The sequence below is a fragment of the Pelodiscus sinensis genome, chromosome 6, assembly GCF_052426305.1.
Source record: "Pelodiscus sinensis isolate ZL-2025 chromosome 6, ASM5242630v1, whole genome shotgun sequence".
Taxonomy (NCBI): Eukaryota; Metazoa; Chordata; order Testudines; family Trionychidae; genus Pelodiscus; species Pelodiscus sinensis.
In genome coordinates, this window is record NC_143057.1 from 17,176,662 (window position 1) to 17,195,787 (window position 19,126).

At 44.0% G+C, this 19,126-nt stretch overlaps 1 protein-coding gene across 1 annotated transcript; it reads left to right on the top strand.

The window, feature by feature from the left end:
• The first annotated feature begins 11,663 nt into the window (after nucleotides 1–11,663).
• Nucleotides 11,664–13,114, top strand: TUSC1 (tumor suppressor candidate 1). The gene has a single exon (XM_075931467.2). The coding sequence runs from the start codon at nucleotides 11,696–11,698 to the stop codon at nucleotides 12,248–12,250; it is 555 nt and encodes a 184-aa protein (XP_075787582.1). The 5' UTR covers nucleotides 11,664–11,695; the 3' UTR covers nucleotides 12,251–13,114.
• The last annotated feature ends 6,012 nt before the right edge of the window (nucleotides 13,115–19,126 follow it).

Sequence of the window (19,126 nt, forward strand, 5' to 3'; positions counted from 1 at the left end):
CCAGGGGTCTACCAGTCCCAGCCAGAGCTCTTAATTGCAACACAGCCTAAAGTATTATATGTGATAAATTCAGAGGCCGGAGCAGCAAAGCCCTTAGGGAAGGAAGTTTGTTTTTGACCAGAAGCAGGGTGAATAAGATAACAAAAGGTTTGTCATTAAAGTAAATTAAAGATCATTAGATGATCTAGAAAACATGGTCAGACACTGCAGTTAAAAGATAGGAAACAAAGGGTGGGAATAACTGGTGAGAATGCAGAGAAGTAAATAGTGTTATCTCCCAGGAGCCTGTTCTGGGACAGTACAGTTCAACACATTCATAAATTATCTAGGAAAAAGAATTAACAATGAGTTGGCAAAATGTGCAGATGATACAAAATGTATTCAAGATACAATAGACTTCCAATAATCCGGAACCTATGGGACCTAGGTGGTGCCGGATTATCAGATATGCCGGACTATCAGGAGGTATTATAAGATGGTTGTATATATACTGTATACATTATATACTGTATATAAAGTGTTCTTAACCCTTTTTATTGTACATACTGTATATAGTATACTGTAATATATTAGGTTTTTTTAAGCCTTTTTTACCCTTTTTGCTCAGTTCAGCTGCTGCCGCTGTTACCTTGTGACTCATTTTTTGCTGAAGCTCACTCACTAGGCTCTTGCCATTTTGATGCCGGACTATTGGAGTTTTACTGTAGTTAAGTCCCAAGCAAACTACAAAGAGTTACAAAGATATTTCATAAAACTGGGTGGGTGAGCATCACAATGACAGATGGAATACAATATTGATAAATGCAAAGCAATGTACATGACAAAATATATTCCCACATATACATACACAATGATGGGGTCTAAATTAGCTGATCTTGAAGTCACAGTGGAGAGTTGTCTGAAAATATCTGCTCCATGTCTAATGGCAATCAAAAAACCTAACAGAATATTGGGACTTGTGTGAAAGGATAGGTAGGAAGATACAAAATATCATCTTGCCTCTATATAAATCTATAGTATGCCCACATATTAATATGTGAAGATTTGACCATTCCGTCCCAAAAAAAGATATATTGGATTTGGGAAAGGTACAGAGAAATGCAACCGAAAGTATTAGTAATACTGAACACATTCTATATGAAGAGAGATTAATAAACCTGGGACTTTTCAGATTAGAAAAGAAATGATTAAGGGGAAGATATGACAGATGCATAAAAGCACGAATAGAATGGAAATATTGAATATGGATGTGTTATATACTCCTTCAAATAACACAAGAATTAGAAGCCACTCAATTAAATTAATAGGCAGTAGATTTAAAAGAAAGTATTGCTTCATAGTCAACCTATGGAACTCTTTGCCAGAGGATGTGATGAAGGCCAATGCAATATCAGGGTTAAAAAAAGATTTAGATAAACTCACGGAGAATAGATTCCTAAGTGGCTATTGGCCAGTGTGGGCAGAGATCTATCAACATGCTCTTCATGTCTCTCATTTCTGTTTGCCAGAAGCTGGGAACTGGTGGTGGGATGGATCCCTTGATAATTTTCTATTATGTTCATTCCCTCTGAAGCACCTGGCATTGGCTACTGTCAGAAGTTAGGCTACTGGGCTAGATGGACCTTTGGTTTGGCCCTGTATGGAAGTTCTGCTCTTCTTACATAGAACCCAGATATAACCTACTAGATACCACTCCCATCCCAGAATGGAGGTACAAGCCAGGAGTTCTGTTAGGGTCTCTCTCTCTCTCGTCAGAGTTAGTAAAAAAGTAAGAATATATATTACAATTCTAAACCTGACAGTGTCCTTTAAGTGACTTGCCACAAGACGTCAGAGCATGTTATTGTTAGAGTGAAGTGGGTCTGCTATGTATTTGTCTTTCTTTGATATGTATTTCTTAGATGCAGGCCTCCTGTCAGCTAACTGACAATTTATCTGCTAGAGATTTACACTTTTCAAGTGCCTAAGTAGCTCCTAGAATCATGATTAAAGTTGCCCCCCCAAACAAAATCTGAAATAGTGCCCCTGTTCGAAACCCAATAATCTTTTATGGCCATTTTGGTGTTCTTACATAGAACCCAGATGTATCTGCCCTCTGCTGTAACCCACTAGACCCCACTCTCCTCTCAGAGATGAGATAAGACCTAGGGGTATGTCTACACTACAGCGCTAATTCGAACTAACTTAGTTTGAATTAGTTAATTCGAACTAAGCTAATTCGAACTAACGGATCCAGACTAAAAAACTAGTTCAAATTAGCGTTTTGCTAATTCGAACTAGCATGTCCACATTAAGTGGACCCTGAACCGGGGTTAAGGATGGCCGGAAGCAGTGCCGGCAGGGCATCAGATGAGGACTTAGATCGTGGAGCTGCTGCCTCGGTCTAGCTGAGGGCTGTGCTTAAAGGGACCCGACCCCCACCCCAAACAGACAGTTCTCAGGGGTGCCCCGCTTGCAAAGCAGTCCTGGCTTGGAGTGCCCTGAGTGCCCACACTGGGCACATCACAGCACTCGGCCATCAGACCGGCTGCACTTGCCACAGGCTGCCATCTGGGGAGAGGGGGCAATTGGGGGGCTGCAGGAGAGCTTCCACCCCCAGAAGCCCGCAGAGCCAGCCCAGTCCTCCCCATGGGGGCTCGTACCCCATTCCTCCCTCACCTCCTTCCACTTACCCTTCCCTAGCCCCCTTCCTGATGTACAAAATAAAGAAAACGTGTGGTCAAAAATAGAATCTCTCTTTTTTGAACAAAACTCGGGGAGACTGGGAAAAGGAGGTGGGAGAGGGGAAGAGAGAGGATGGGAGAGGGGAGGGCAACTAAAATGATCAGAGGTTTGGAAGAGGTCCCATATGAAGAGAGGCTAAAGAGACTGGGACTTTTCAGTTTAGAAAAGAGGAGACTGAAGAGGGATAGGATAGAGGCCTATAAAAGCATGAGTGGGGTAGAGAGGGTGCATCAAGAAAAGTTCTTCATTAGTTCCCATAATAGAAGGACTAGAGGACACCAAAGGAAAGGAATGGATAGCAGGCTTCAAACTAGTAACAGAAAGTTGTTCTTCACAAAGCAAAGAGTCAACCTGTAGAACTCCTTGCTGCAGGAGGCTGTGAAGGCTAGAACTAGAACAGAGATTAAAGAGAAGTGAGATCAAGTGATGGAGGTTGGGTCCATGGAGTGGTATTAGCCAGGGGGTAGGAGTGGTGTCCCTGCCCAAAGTTTGTGGAAGGCTGGAGAGGGATGGCACGAGACAAATGGCTTGGTCACTGTCTTCGGTCCATCCCCTCCAGCGTCCCTAGGGTTGGCCGCTGTCGGCAGACAGGCTACTGGGCTAGATGGACCTTTGGTCTGACACAGTACGGCCATTGTAAGCTCAGGGCTCAGGGTCGGGGGTCTCAGTGGACCCCCTTGATTTTCATGCACACCTGCTCCTGGGTGGCCAGGCTGGTAGCTAGCCTGCCCTAGACAGCCACTTTCCTGTGCCTAGTGCGGAGGTCGTGGACGAGGTCCATGATGTCCGCACTAGCCCAGGTGGGTGCCCGCCTCTTGCGGTCCCGGGCAAGCTCCCGGGAGCTGCCAGCCTGGTCCTGGGAAGAGGGGGAGGGCTGGGGGGCATCGGGTGGCTGGCTCGAGCCGTGCCAGGTGCAGGGTCTGCTAGCTGTGTGCTGGCAGGCTTGCACCTGGCACGGGCATCGTAGCCAGCCTCTGCCCCTTTAAGGGGCCCGGGGCCGGGAGGGGGGCAATAGAGTTTCCCTGGTGTTGGCCAGAGTGGCCGCCAGGGAAAGCTGGGGAGGGCTAGCCTCCCACTAGTTCGAATTAAGGGGCTACACACCCCTTAATTCGAACTAGTAAGTTCGAACTAGGCTTAGTCCTCGTAAAATGAGGTTTACCTAGTTCGAACTAAGCGCTCCACTAGTTCGAATTAAGTTCGAACTAGCGGAGCGCTAGTGTAGCGCCTATCAAAGTTAATTCGAACTAACGTCTGTTAGTTCGAATTAACTTTGTAGTGTAGACATACCCTAGGAGTTCTGATAGGGTCTCCCCTCCTCCCCTCGCAGAGTTATCAACAAAGTAAGAATATATATTAAAGTGTTAAACTTAACAGTGTCCCTAAAGTGAGTTGCCACTATGACAGAGACTCTCCTTTTGCAGAAAATTATCTACTTTCTATTTGGCTGATGATATTTAATGAACTGTTTCCTCTTTCCCTCTACTATTTTCTGTTCTAAAGCTTGTTTCCCCATTCTGAGCCATGGTATTATGAGGCAGAATATTACTGCAACATTAATCCTAATTAAAGTGGGGAAGTCATGCTTTCTTTATATATGTCTTAATTCTTCTTATGGCCACACAGAGCTAGGATTAAATGGTGTCATCAAACAGCAAAGCTAGTGTTTGATGACTTCTAATATTGTTGTCCATATCAAAGGAATAAATATACACAATCAATATTACCTAATCTTAACTCCCTAATAATTATTTCAGTAAAGTGGTATTCATTTTGTCCTGTATCAAGAAGGACTCTGGGAAGCAACTAACACATCTATTTGCTGGTAATAAACCATCTTCTGTGGGGACTTTGGAAGGAATATTGGTAGTAGCAGGAGCAACAACAGCTCAGTGTGTAGTTTATAAAACTTTTCAATATGTACAGATAATAAAATAACAGATTAAAAAACCAAAAGAAAACAATTTAGACCAAGAAGCTATATATGGTAAAGATCAGCAAGCCAGCCAACAAAAAATACTTGTGGGCGCCAAGGGTACCATTTATGGGGGGTAAGAAGGTAGTAGCCCCTCCTCCTGAGGTTTGAACACCAGGTTTTCATAACTAAGGTTTGCTGAAAGCCAATGTCTTCACTTCAGATGCAGTTTTTAAATGCAACAGAGTTTGAGCTGCTTGCAGCTTTGCCTTTGGAGCAGGGAGTTTGTTATAAAGAGGGAGGCAGGGCATTCAAGTTATTGAAGGATAGATAGATCATCATGAAAACATTGCCAGGTACTCCACCTAAAAGATAAGGTGGGAAAGAATAGGAATGAGTTTTGTGCTGCTGGGATTTGCATATGAACCACTGCTGTTAAACTTTTAAATGTTCTTGAAAAGGAGGTAAACAGTGACTAACCCAAAGCCGACTGCAAAGAGCTAGAAAGGGATCTCACAAAACTGAGGGACTGAGCAACACAAGGGCAGACGGAATTCAGTATTGATAAAAGGGCAAAGTAATTCACATAGAAAAAATATAATCCTAATTTTATAGATACAAAAATGATGGGATCTAAAATAGCTATTACCACTCAAGAAAGTGATCTTGGAATCCTTGTGGATACTTCCCTGCTCAATGTTCAGTGACAGTCTAAAAACCTAAAAAAATAAAATAAAAATTACAGAATATTTGGAATAATTAGGAAAGCAATAGATAATAATACAAAATACCACTTTCCCTCTATATAAAGTCACTGTATGCCCACATCTTGAATACTGTATGCAGATATGGTCACCACATCTAAACAGGATGTATTGGATTTGGAAAAGGTTCAGAAAGGGTACCAGAAATGATTAGGGTTAAGGAACAGCTTCCATATGAGGGGAGATTAACAAGACTGGGATTTTTCAGCTTGGAAAAGAAATGACTAAAGGGTGGGGGATATGGTAGAGGGCTAGAAAATAATGAATGATGTGGAAAGACAGAATAAGGAAATGTTCATTCCGTCACTAACATAACACGATAGCTGCATCTAGACTGGCAAGTTTTTCTGCAAAAGCAGCTGCTTTTGCTGAAAAACTTGCCAGCTGTCTACACTGGCCGCTTGAATTTCCGCAAGAACACTGACGATCTCATGTAAGAAATCAGTGCTTCTTGCGGAAATACTATGCTGCTCGGCTACGTCTAGACTGGCATGATTTTCCGCAAATGCTTTTAACGGAAAAGTTTTCCTTTAAAAGCATTTGCGGAAAATCATGCCAGTCTAGATGTAGCCAAGAAGTTTAGCTGACCCAATTAAATGTATAGGCAGAAGATTTTAAAAAAAACTAAATAGGTGACAGTGAATGGATCATGATGATTGCCTCTTCTGTTTACTCCTTCTGAAGCCCCTGGCATTGGCCACGGTTGTAAGACAGGATACAGGGCTAGAAGGACCATTGGTCTGACCCAGTGTAGTCATTCTGATATTCTTATATAGATCTGAAATGTATCTGTCCCCTATTGTAACTCACTAGACCCCATTCCCCTTCCAGAGCTGAAATAGAGCCCAGGGGTCTTGATGGGGTCTCTCTCTCTCTCCACAGAGTTAGTAACAAAGGAAGTATATTAAAATTTTAAGGCTAACTAATGTCCCATATGTGACTTGCTACAAGATGTCAGAATATGTTAGTATTAGAGCTGAGCAGGTCTAATATTTATTTCATTTGTTTTCTTTTATATAGGAATTAGATATAGTGCTTCTGTCAACTATCTGCTAAGTTATCTGCCAAAAACATAGTTTTCCAGTGCCTTAGTAGCACCTGGATAGAGAAGATGTGTGGGGGGATGCGGTTGGTTCTCCCCATATTTGGTGCTTAGCTCGTACTGAGCATGCTCAGTAACATTGCTGACGTCTGTATCTTCAGTCCACCCCCCATTCTTTTACTCTCCCCCCCCCCCATCACGGCATGCACAGGTAGGCCCCCACTTCCAAAATCTAAAATGGTGCCCTGGGTGGGCACCTCTCAAATCACCAGCTTTATCCCTCTTACTTCAAACAAGGTGCTTTGATGTCATTCCCAAAACTACAGCTCTTCCAGGGATGACAAGGCAACAGTAATATTCCCAATTTCTTAAGACTCCTGGCCTTCAAAGAATGATGATAACTCAAACACAATGCCCAAGGCAGATTGGTAATAATACAAGTAAAGCAGTTACCAATCCTTCTTTCCCTTCCCAACAATATATTGCAGATCTTCAGTTTCAGAGTTGGCTTCTGATCTCACTTATACCAGGCCAACTGCAGTATAATTCCACCGACATTCGAAGAGTTACTGTAGATTTACATGGTGAAGAGGGAACAGAATCACATTCTCATTATTCCCAGATGACTTATTCATTGTGCAGAACTTCTGAAAATACATATGCTGTACCTCCTTTCACTCAAGCTAATGCACAATGATAGAAAAGGGGCCATCATAAGCTTTATGAACACATCACTCTTTTTAGGAATCATCCATTTAAAATGCTTGAATTCCCTCCTGATTTAAAAAAAATCATATATGAAGACCAGTTAAAAAGGACCATCAGCCTGATGCGATCAGCATATTGATCATCTTATCACAGGCCTCTCCTCAGTGTGCCAGCAATGTTCCTCCGTGTATAAAAGGAGTTGCGATTAATATTTTCTTACTAGCAGATTTACCCAATGTTGCTCAGGTCTTGAAGTGAAGTAATGGGTTTGAGGTTGGGTTTTTTTTGAAAATAAAGGAAAATATACATGCTTTATTAAAATAATTGTATTTTCAAAAATGAAGGGAAAATAAATTTGTATGTCCATGCAAAGTCACAGAAAATAACCTAACAAAGGTGAGGATTCCTGGAGGCCTCATTTACCCCCTGCAGGTAGACAGTATTTTCCACATAACTCGCAGGTTGTGGGAAGCTTTTCCTGACATTGTCAATAGCACACTGTTGCACTGTCACATGTTCTCAAGCTTGACTACTTCTTGGCAAAAGGAACAGAATATGCCCAATAATACCAGTTCTAGGACTTTGTAGGAAATAATAATCCGGAAATGAGCTCTGTATTGTACTCATCTTTGACAGCAACTAACCTGAACTGGGCAAGAATAAATATCACCATGTACTTCAGCTCTGTTTGTTATTAAGAAGTGCCTGTAAACAATACGTTTTTTGGCTGTACAAGTAGTCAGCATGTAAACATGTTGATGGCCACTCAGTAAAGAACAACAGACATTATCCTCTTGTCTGTATACTCCAATGCATTCTGAAAATGAATGGTGAGTACACTACCCACCCCTCAGCTTCCAGTCCACAATGTGCAAAACCAGAAAGCGCTATGGTTGGGCATGGAAGGAAGAAAAGGAGATTATACAATTTGCACTAGCTTGTTTTGCAGACATATTTCTTCTCTACACACAAAAAAATAGCTGTGGCATATCTGTTATGCAGAAAAGTGTGCAGGGAGAAAACGGCTGACACACCAGTGCAAGGAGAGCAAGCAGCACACTAAGCAGTATGCCCCTTTCATAACATGCTAAAGTAATGCATCAGTTCCCACTTGACACCTTACAAGTCTCTCCTCTGAAGGGAGGACTTACACAACATCTGGACAGCCCCTACATGAATGCAGCCCTGCTGGATTTACCTGACTGGCATGGAGCAAGAGGACAGTGCAGGGAAATAACTACTCCTGAGCAGGAGATTTGGATTAAACATCTAGTGATGAAATGACAATCAGCAACTTGAATACTTTTGTAAGAATTTTAGAAAGGGTTGCATGCTGAATCATTTTGGTGTTTTGTATTTTCAGAGCAGTTGTAATGGCATTAGCCAAATGATATAGTGAGTGAATTCAGCTATTTAAAAATATTTTTAAAGTGAAGAAGGGTTAACTGACCATTCACTTTGAATGGTCCTTAACTGTGTGTTAAGAACTTACACTAAAATATGTTTCAGTTTGTTTTTAGTCAAGAGTCTCCAGATTTGAAGAAGAGCTCTGTATAAACTTGACAGCTTCTCTCTCTCACCAACAAAAGTTGGTTCCTCACCCATCTCGTCTCATTGAAAAGAATAGGCTACACATTACCATGTCACTAGAACCATTCACCACTGACAGTCGGTATCAAGCGGCATGCCCTATTTGTCAGCTGTGAGATGATTTTGTTCAACATCTTTACTAGTAACCTGGAGGAGGGGATGGATTGCACTCACAGTAAGTTTGCAGATGATACTAAGCTAGATAGATACGCTGGAGGGTAAGGATAGGATTGAGAGCAATCTAGACAAATTGGAGGACTGGACCAAAAGAAATCTGATGAGGTTTAGCAAGGACAAATGCAGAGTCCTGCACTTGGGATGAAAGAATCCCAAGCACTGTTACAGGCTGGGGACCAACTGGCTAAGCAGCAGTTCAGCAGAAAAGATCTCGGGGATTACAGTGGATAAGAAGCTGAATATGAGTTAACAGTGTGCCCTCGTAGCCAAGAAGGCTAACGTTATATTTGGGTGCATTAGTAGTAGCATTGCCAGCATATGTAGGGAAGTGATTATTCCCCTTTATTCGGCACTGATGAGGTCATATCTGGAGGACTGTGTCCAAATCTGGGCTCCCCATTACGGTAAGGATGTATATGCATTGGAGAGAGTCCAGCGGAGGGCAACAAAAATGACTAGGGGGCTGGAGCACATGACTATGAGGAGAGGCTGAGGGACTTGAGCTTATTACATCTAGGCTGTGTCTACACTGGCATGAATTTCCAGAAATGCTTAAAACGGAATATTATTCTGTTTTCAGTTTTTCCGGAAAAGGAGCGTCTACATTGGCAGGATGCTTTTCCGGAAAAGCCCTTTTTCCGGAAAAGCGTCTGTGGCCAATGTAGACGCGCTTTTCCGGAAAAGAGCCCCGATCGCGATTTTCGCGATCGGGGCTTTTTTCTGGAAAAGACTACTGAGCTGTCTACACTGGCCCTTTTCCGGAACAGTGTTCCAGAATAAGGACTTATGCCCGAGCGGGAGCAGAATAGTTTTTCCGGAATAGTGGCTGATTTTGTACAGTAGAGCATCGTTGCTTTTCCGGAAATTCAAGGGCCAGTGTAGACAGCTCGCAGCTTATTCCGGAGAAGCGGCTGATTTTCCGGAATAAGTGGCCCAGTGTAGACACAGCCCTACAGAAAAGTGGGGGGAATTTAATAGCAGCTTTGAACCTTCAGAAGGGGGGTTTCAAAGAGAGTAGCAAGAGGCTGCTTTCAGTGGTGACTGAACAAGGGTGGCAGAACAAGAGGCAATGATCTGAAGTTGCAGTGTGGGAGGTCTAGGTTGGATATTAGGAAAAACTATTTCGCTAAGAGGGTGAGTTACCTAGGGAGGTGGTGGAATCTCCATCCCTAGAGGTTTTTAAATCCCAGATTGACAAAGCTTTGCCTGAGATAATTTATTGGGGTTGGTCCTTCTTTGGTCAGGAAGTTGGACTCAATGACCTCCTGAGGTCTCTTCCACCCCTATGATTCTATGACTGGATATGAATTTCATAAACAGTGAAGAGTGAGGCAACAATGAAATGCTTCCTAGTCTCTTCACATCAGTATTGAGTTCCTGTGGACAGCTGCACCCACCTGAACAGATGCCTGCACCGGCAGCAGGTTTGCAGAAATGTTGGTGTGCCTAGAACATCACCATTCCCTTCATAAGGCTCTGGGAGGCAGTTTGAGTTCTAGGTGCAGGCTCTGGGCTTGGACAAAGGATTAAGGTGTAGGAAGGAATGTGCAGGATCTGGGGGGGATTTGGGAGACTGAAAGGTTGTGGGGGAAAGCAGTGTGGGAACTAGTAGGAGCATTAAATTGCAGCAAGGGAGGTTTAAGTTAGACATTAGGAAAAACTTCCTGTCAGGGTGGTTAAACACTGGCATAAATTTCCTTAGGAGGCTGTGGAAACTCCATCACTGGAGATATTTAAGAGCACATTGGTTAGAAATCTATCATGGAAGATCTAAACCAGGGGGGAGGAACCTTTTTTGCGTATTCACAGAAAAATCAGATGGTGACTGCTCACAAGTGAGAAGCAGAAGAAAATCTTGTACATTTTGTGTGCGTCAGCCCCATGGGGGGACGGGAAGCAGCAGGGGGACTGATAATAGGGCAGGCTCCCCTGTGCTGAGGGAGACTGAGGGTTGGGCCGGATCCAAGCACACTGAGGGCCACATCCAGCCCCTGGATGCTCCCCACCCGGGATCTAGAGGATGCTAGGTTCTGCCAAGAGGGCAGCGGACTGGATTTTGGTGATCTCTAGAGGTCCCTTCCAGTTCTAGTATTGTGTTTCTATGGGTGTGTCTAGACTACACCTCTCTGTAGACAGAGAGATGTAGATTAGGCACATTGAAATTGCTAATGAAGCAGGGATTTCAGTAACCCATGCCTCATTAGCATAAACATGGCCACAGCTTTTTTTCGAAACAGTTTTTTTTTGGAAAAAATGGCAGTCTAGATGTGGATCTGTCAAAAATAAAGCCTTTTTCGACAGGTCCTGTAAATCAGCAGCTGTGTGGAGTGAGCCTTTGGCACCTGCTCTGGACCCACTGCACTGCCAGTCTCCCCCGAGCTGTTTTAATCTTTGGGGATGGCAGACAGGGCTGGGGGACACACCAGGAGGGCGGGTGGCAGGAGGAGCCTGGGGAGAGACCCAGCCTAGAGCTATGCCAGAGCCAGGCCCCAGGTCAGGACACCGGGGCTATAGAGCTCTCAGGCAGAGGCAGGCAGGCAGGAACTCTGGCTGCAGCAGCAACAGGGGTCGCTCCCGCGCTTCGTCCTGCGCATCTGGCCCTGGGAAATCAGGCTCAAAGCCAGTTCCCGCAGCCGCGCTTTCTGCCGCTCCCGCTCCTCATGCCCCGCCCCCGCCGCCTATAGCCCCGCCCCTTCGTTTGCATAACGCTACCTCATCTTTGAGCGCCTTTTTTCCGCGGCTGCGCCAAGAGGCAGGCGGGAGCGCGGGCAGGCACGGATGAGGCGCATGCGCGGTGCTGGACGGCGCTGGAGCTGCGGGCCCGGCGGGGGCTCTGCGCGGAGGGGCCGGGGCGCAGCCGCGGGCGGTGAGGCGGCGTGCGGCTGGCGGGGCCTGGCGGGCAGCTCGCCGCAGCAGCTGGCGGAGCGCTACGCGGACTTGGCCGCCAGCCACAGCGAGGCGGTGCGGGCCCGCGAGGAGCGGGAGCGGCAGAACGCGCGGCTGCGGGACGAGGTCGCGCGGCTGCGGCTGGAGAACCGGCGGTTGCGCCGGGAGAACCGCAGCCTCTTCCGCCAGGCGCTGCTGGGGCCCGGCCCGGAGCCCGACGCCCCGCCCCGCCCGGGCTCCGCCCCCGCCCCGGAGCCGCTGCCGGAGGAAGCGGCGCTCGAGGCCCAGCTGCGGCGGCTGCAGGAGAGGCACCGCCGGGCCCTGCAGCAGCTGCGGCGCCGCCGCGCGCGGGACGGGCCGGAGGAGGACGGGGAGCTGGACGCGCTGCTGCGGGAGGAGGATGGGGAGCAGCAGCCGGAGAAGAGGAGCCTGTCGCCGCCCCTGTGACGTGGGAGAGGCTGGCGCGGGTCCACTGCGGCCTGGGGCCCCCCCCACAGCTAGCCCGCTGGGGTGAGGGGCCTCCCGTCACTCCCCGGCCCCCTCTGGGTGCCCGAGGCGGGCCCAGCTGGCAGCCGCCCCCTCAGTCAAGGGCCGCCCCGCAGGCTTTTTGGATCCCGGAAGTAGCCACGGAGCTCTCTGCAGGACAAGCAGCAGCGTCTGGAGACCTGGAGAAGGCCACGAGGAGCAGCAGCAGGTGCCGCGGGCCCTTAGCGAAATGGATGCTGGGCTCTGCCACCTCCTAGCAATGCCCTATCTGCCTTCCCTGCTTTTATTTTTGGACCCGTGTGTCTAGTTACCTTCGTGCAGGAGTGAACAAATCGCATAGAGGGCATAATAGCCCTGTAGATGACCCCAAATTAAACATTTCTTAGCCTGCTACTAGTTTTAGTAGCCATTTTTATCAGTTTAAGAAGTAAAAAGTTTGTGCCAGTTTCTTTTGACAGTACTTTAAATGAAAACCGATAACCTTTGCCATCCTGAATTGTTTGGACCTCTACAACTCCATTCTCTGTATATCTATGTTGATTTGTTCATACTTGTCTGTGGCATAATTGGTCTAGACATGCCACTTCCAATTCCGAAAACCACAGGTCATGCTAAATAAATCCTTGACATATCAAAATGCTTCACCTAGATGTGATTTATATTATGCAGTTGAATATAATTGAGAAATTACATTTTATACTGTAAATGTTCTTCACAGTTCTTAAATTTTGGTACTGAGGGGTTTTTCCAAAATTCTAAAATCTAAGCTGCTCGGTCACATCACATTTCCTGTTCTAAATAAAACTGTTTCACTTACAAAAATAACCAAGTATTTTAATTTTTAGTTTACAAAGCTGGTCTTTCAGACAGGAAATAGAAACATAGGAGTAACATTAATCCTACTAAAGGAACTGGACTACAGCTGCAGATAATCAGATGAGGAGAGTTAGTATTGAATGCCACAGTTTGTGGAAAGGGCTCCCTAAAACTTAACTACTAAAATTTTGACTGAGAGGAGATGGCATTTCATATAACCTTTTTTAAAAAAAACAAACAACCTTTAAACTTTGTTTGGGCTTAGCTGTATCTATGAGAAAAGATGAGTACTTGTACCAACTTCACTATCATTTTATGTAGTTTGTTTAAAAAAGCGTGTATAGCCACCAGTATACAAATTTAATGGTGAGAGAGAACTTACAGTATCATTACACCAATATCAATAAATTAAAAAAATCAATTACTATTTAGGGGATATATTTGTTTTGTGTTAGGTCTAAAGATTACCTCTGATAAGCTGTTTTTCCTAAGTCTTTAAGGGGAATTCCAGAATCTCCGTTTCAGAATGTCTTGTTAGTTTCAATCAAGCGAATAGTCCTTATTAGCCATTTTTAAGTTGACTGATAAAAGTATATTAATGGAATACCAATGGATATAAAAAAATTGGTAATGTGTCTAAATACTAGTTTACAGAGCACAGTAACTTTTATTTAAACATTCTCAAAGTAGATGTATAAAGTGCAAATGAAAAGAGGGATTTAGAAAGAAAAATGCCCAAGCAAATTATTCTTCGCTAAATGACAGTATAATACAGTACTTGACTTGATGTCCTATTGAGGCCCCTTCCAGTTATACTTTTCCATAGTTAGGTGATACAGGACATTCCCACTATCGCCCCAGCATACGTTGGTTCTGCATTAGTGTGGTTGATGCTTGTGGAAACTGTGTACACACACACACACACACACACACAATTGTGCAAAGAAGTCAGCTGTGGGGAAAAAATACCTTGTTTATGTCATTTCACGGTATGTCCACTGCATGTATCTTGGCCACATAGGCTATGTCTAGGCTATGCTGAAGTTTTGGAAAAGGCTATGCAAATTCTGTGGGAATTTGCATATATTCTGATCTCACTTTTGAAAGTGAAAGTAGTTGGGATGTGGTTTTTTTGGCAAACCCCACCCTTTTTTGAAAAGCTGCTCTTCTTCAAAAAGTGAGGCTTGAGCCCTTGACTTCTGGGTCTGGGAACCTTATCCACTGTGTCACTGAAATAGCCCCCCAACCTCTGTACATACTACCCTCCCCCGTCTGTCCTGTGTCTCAAGGGTGCCAGCTCTGTTCCTTGGGAACATGGGTCAGCTGTCCTGGGGGGGCGGGGCTTGAGCCCTTGACCTCTGGCTATGGGTGCCTTATCCACTGTGCCACTGGAGGAGCCCTCCAACCTCCCTACATTCTGGGCCCCTCTTATATCCTTCCCATGTCCCAAGGGTGATATCGGGAGCCTGGGTTTGCTATCCCCGGATGGTGGGTGGGATGGGGCTTGGGCCCTTGATCTTTGGCTCCGGAGGCGGGTACCTTATCCACTGGGGGAACCCCCAACCTCCCTACATCTGAGCCCCCCTTACCCTTCCTTTGTTCCAATGGTGCCTGGTCCATTCATTACCAAGCTGATGGTGGCTGTCCCGGGGAAGACCAGCTTGGCAATGGATGCACCTGGCACCCTTGGGACGTGGGACAGATAAGAGGGGGCCCAGAATGGAGGGCAGTTGGGGGACTCCTCCAGTGGCGCAGCAGATAAGGTACCTGCCTTCAGAGGTCAAGGGCTCAAGCCCCACCCTTAACCAATGTGGACCTGGCACCCCTGGAACAAAGGACAGATAAGGGGGACCCAGAATGCAGAGAGGCTGGGGGGCCGCTCCAGTGGCACAGCAGCTCTGCCTTCAAAAGTGAGATCAGAAGAATATATACAAATTCCCACATTTGCATATCCTCTTTCAAAACTTCAGCATAGTCTAGACAAGTCCATAGTGGGAACTTGTAGGCTGTGTCTAGACTGGCAAGTTTCTCTGCAAAAGCACCTACTTTTGCGGAAAAACTTGCCAGCTGTCTACACTGTCCGCTTGAATTTCTGCAAGAACACTGACTTCCTACTGTCTGAAATCAGTGCTTCTTGCGGAAATACTATGCTGCTCCCGTTCGGGCAAAAGTCCCTTTTGCGCAAAGCTTTTTGCGCAAAAGGGCTAATGTAGACAGCTCAGATTTGTTTTGTGCAAAAAAGGCCCGATCGTGAAAATGGCGATCGGGGCTTTTTTGTGCAAAAGCGCGTCTAGATTGGCATGGACGCTTTTCCACAAAAAGTGCTTTTGCGGAAAAGCGTCCGTGCCAATCTAGATGCTCTTTACCGCAAATGCTTTTAATGGAAAACTTTTCCTTTAAAAGTATTTGTGGAAAATCATGCCAGTCTAGACGTAGCCGTAGTGTATTGTTCCAGTACTGTCATGGAAAACATCTGCTATGCTGAAATTTTGTCTGAAGACAAAATATTGCCATAGGTGTTAGAGCCTTGATTCCTAGATTTTATTCAGTGCTCCAGAATTTATTCATGGCATGTACTATTTTGGAGATATCAATCAAATTGTATATTGCAGCCTATAGATGTCAAATACTGTGAGGGCAGTTAAGATACCTTCCTTTAACAAAATAATTAATATTGTAAGTTTACCTAACTGATGCTTTCTTTTAAAGAGATTTAAGAAATAAATGAAGAATAATCAGACAGAAGGATCACAGGTTCTAAAACTCAGATTTATACTAGCAATCTGCAGAAATATATGTAAGCCTTTCAAGCATTATTTAAGGTTAATATACTTAAGGTCCAAATCTTTAGCGTGTATAAATTGTCATTGACTTCAGGTCAGTTGTAACAGTTTACAGTAGCTAAGGATTTACCCCTGTGTTTTTTGTCACTTGCTATTAGAAGACATTGGCTGAAGATTGATGAAAAAGTAACTTCGAACTCTCAGCATCAATATTATAAGGTGAGGGAAAGGAATGTTAACCTTCCCTCTTTGTAATCATGGTTGGTCTTTTTCTTTGGATGCTCTGATTTCTATAATTCTGGCTCTTCTTTCATTTAGTAATTCAGTCTTTTAATGTCTACTCAAGACCAGAAATCTGAAGTTGTCCTGCACCTTACATGCCTTACATCTTCAGCTCCCATGTTTCAGTTTATTTATTCTCGTGTCTTTATCATTCCCAGTGTTCATCCCTCTCTTGATCTACTTGCTGTGGAATCCTTACTTGTCCTTTCTTGCACTTGGCATTGACTATTGCACTTCCACATTTGATATTTTCTTGAATATCCACTCTTACAAACTCTTTTTGGGGAGTGGAGGGTTGCAGAATGTGGTCTCCAAACTATTATCTGTACATGGAGTTGTACCACCCCCTTTTTCTTATCTTCACTAACTTGTTTTTCACACAATTAAAAATTACCTTCCTGGTTTTCAAAACTTTATGGTGTATCCTGGTTTTCTTTCTTCCATGCCTACCTATCGGGGAAATTGCTTTTTCATTTGTGTTGCCATAATAATCTGTAACTAGAAACCAGTAAATCACTTCCCTCTTTTTAAATCCTTCTTTAAAACGAAACGTGCACTTTTCCTGGCTGCCTTATAATTCTCACACAGTGTCTTGTAGTATCGTGTATGAAGAATTTAGAGAAAAAACAGTTATATAATGGTAGGTTTTTTTTTTTAAAGTAGGCTTCTTCCTGTATCTTTGCAAAAGTGTATTGATAAGAATAAATAATGGTCTTGCTTAATCTAGCTAAAGGAGAACTTTATTAAAACATGTAGTCTACAAAACTTAAACATAATCTGTTTTTAAACTCGTTTGCTGAAAACTCCCATCTCCATTTGGAGAAACACAAACCATTTGATCTGGGTGTAGATTTGCTATCTTGCATAACTAATGAAAGCCTGGCTTCTTGTATGAAATATTTAGCCTTCTTACCTGGACTCTTCATTATCTTTCTCTCCTGTGGCCCCTCTTCGTTATCCTAGCCTCAGCCCTACCAAAATTAAGTAGATGATGCAACAGAAGCTATCTATGGTGATATTAAAATTCATTTTTGGGATGTGTTTGTGATGGCAATTACTTTAAAACACATGCATATGAATGGAATATCTCAAGTGTTGGTGCTATATTTAATGTACATTCTGCTGCTCTCTTGAGACCTAATTTTAAGTGTTTTTTATTAAACACAAGAAGCCCTTTCTTCCAACACTGTACTGTAAATCTGCTTGCGCAAGAGCAGGTGGGCAGTGTGGATGCTCTGCGCAAGAACCCGCCACTGTAGACATTGCCTTAATGTGGACGCACTACCTCAACTAAGAGCCCCAGCAAGCACGGGAGTAATTAGTTCAAAGTACTCTGGGGAGTAGTTTTTTCAAAATAGCAGCACTGGAACATCCACACTAAAGCTATTTTGAAATAACTATTTCAAAATTAGCATTATTCCCAAGGAAAGCAGGAGGACAGATTTTGGAATAAGTGGCCCATAATCTGAAATAATGGGCTTGGTAGTATGGGAACACTACTTATAAATTCGACCTATTAATGTTTAAGCTATAAGGAACATTACTCTTCAAACCAAACTGCTAAAGATGGTGGTTTTAAAATTAAAATACAGGATTGAAGCTTTCTGAATTGTGATGTTAAAATAGTGACAAGGAGTCCTGTAGCACCTTCTAGACTAAAAGATGTATTGGAGCATAAGCTTTTGTGGGCAAAGACCCACTTCGTCAGATGCATGTAGTGGAAATTTCCCGAGGCAGGTATAAATATGCAGGGAAGAATCAGGCTAGAGATAACAAGGTAAATTCAATCAGGGAGGATGAGGCCCACTTCTAGCAGCTAATCTGGAGGTGTGAACACCAAGAGAGGAGAAACTGCTTTTGTAATCGGCTATCCATTCACAGTCTAGGTTTAATCCTGAGCTGATGGTGTCAAATTTGCAGATGAACTTCAGCTCAGCAGTTTCTCTCTGAAGTCTGGTCCTGAAGTTTTTTTGCACAATCAGTGGAAAGTAAGTATTTGGTATGTTCTAAGGGTACCTGCTGCATTGGGTTCCATTCAAAATAAAACTGGATCCAGGAGCTATCAACCTTAAACTTATAACCAAAGCATTAAGATGGAATAAGGGAGACCCAGTCAGCCCCCACTCCCCCATCCTCACTCTCTTCTGTCAGAGAGATGAAAGGTTTTGAAGGGGTGTCCTACTTCTCAAGGGAGTACTGTTACCACTGGTCTGTAGGGTAGTCTGCGGTGGTGCTCCATCAGTCTTTATTGTTGAAACTATTCTGTGGGAAATTATGAATGTTCAGGGAAATGACATGAGGTCTTTCACCTCTGAGGTGTATGCCCTAATCACAGGGCAACAGACCAATTCCCATTCTCTCTCTAATCCAGTGACTAAATATCTACAGTAGAACAGCCACTGGGCTTGATACTGAGCATTATCATACATGTACTTTTGTGGATTCTATTCCTAGTCTTTAGCATTGGCTGAGACCACTAGCAGAAGTCATTAGGACTAATTACCTCAAATGAAATTTGGGATACCAGACTTAGCCACTTTCCTACAAGTGTGGTAGACTGTGAGTGGGTAGGACCTTTGTTTAATGACTACAGATGGGTAGGACCTCTGTATTACATTTTTCTGAAATGTGGCACCTTTTTTGCACAGTGATTCCTAACCCCATGCTCTGCAGCATTACTTCAGTATTAATCTGGAAAGGAAGAGTACCACAATCAATGTCACTTTTGCACTCTTTGGTATTCCTTGAAGATCTCACATCCAAGTGGTTGACCTAGCCTGCCACTGATGAGATTGTAAGCACCGAGTAGATCATAGTCTGAGGTGATATAGCTGTAAAGTATATTATATAGCATGTCTGCTATATTAGTAGCCATGATCATTACTAATAATGGTTACTTATAAAAATTATAGTTAATAGTCTACTAAGGTAACACAGCTGGTATACCTGTACATTA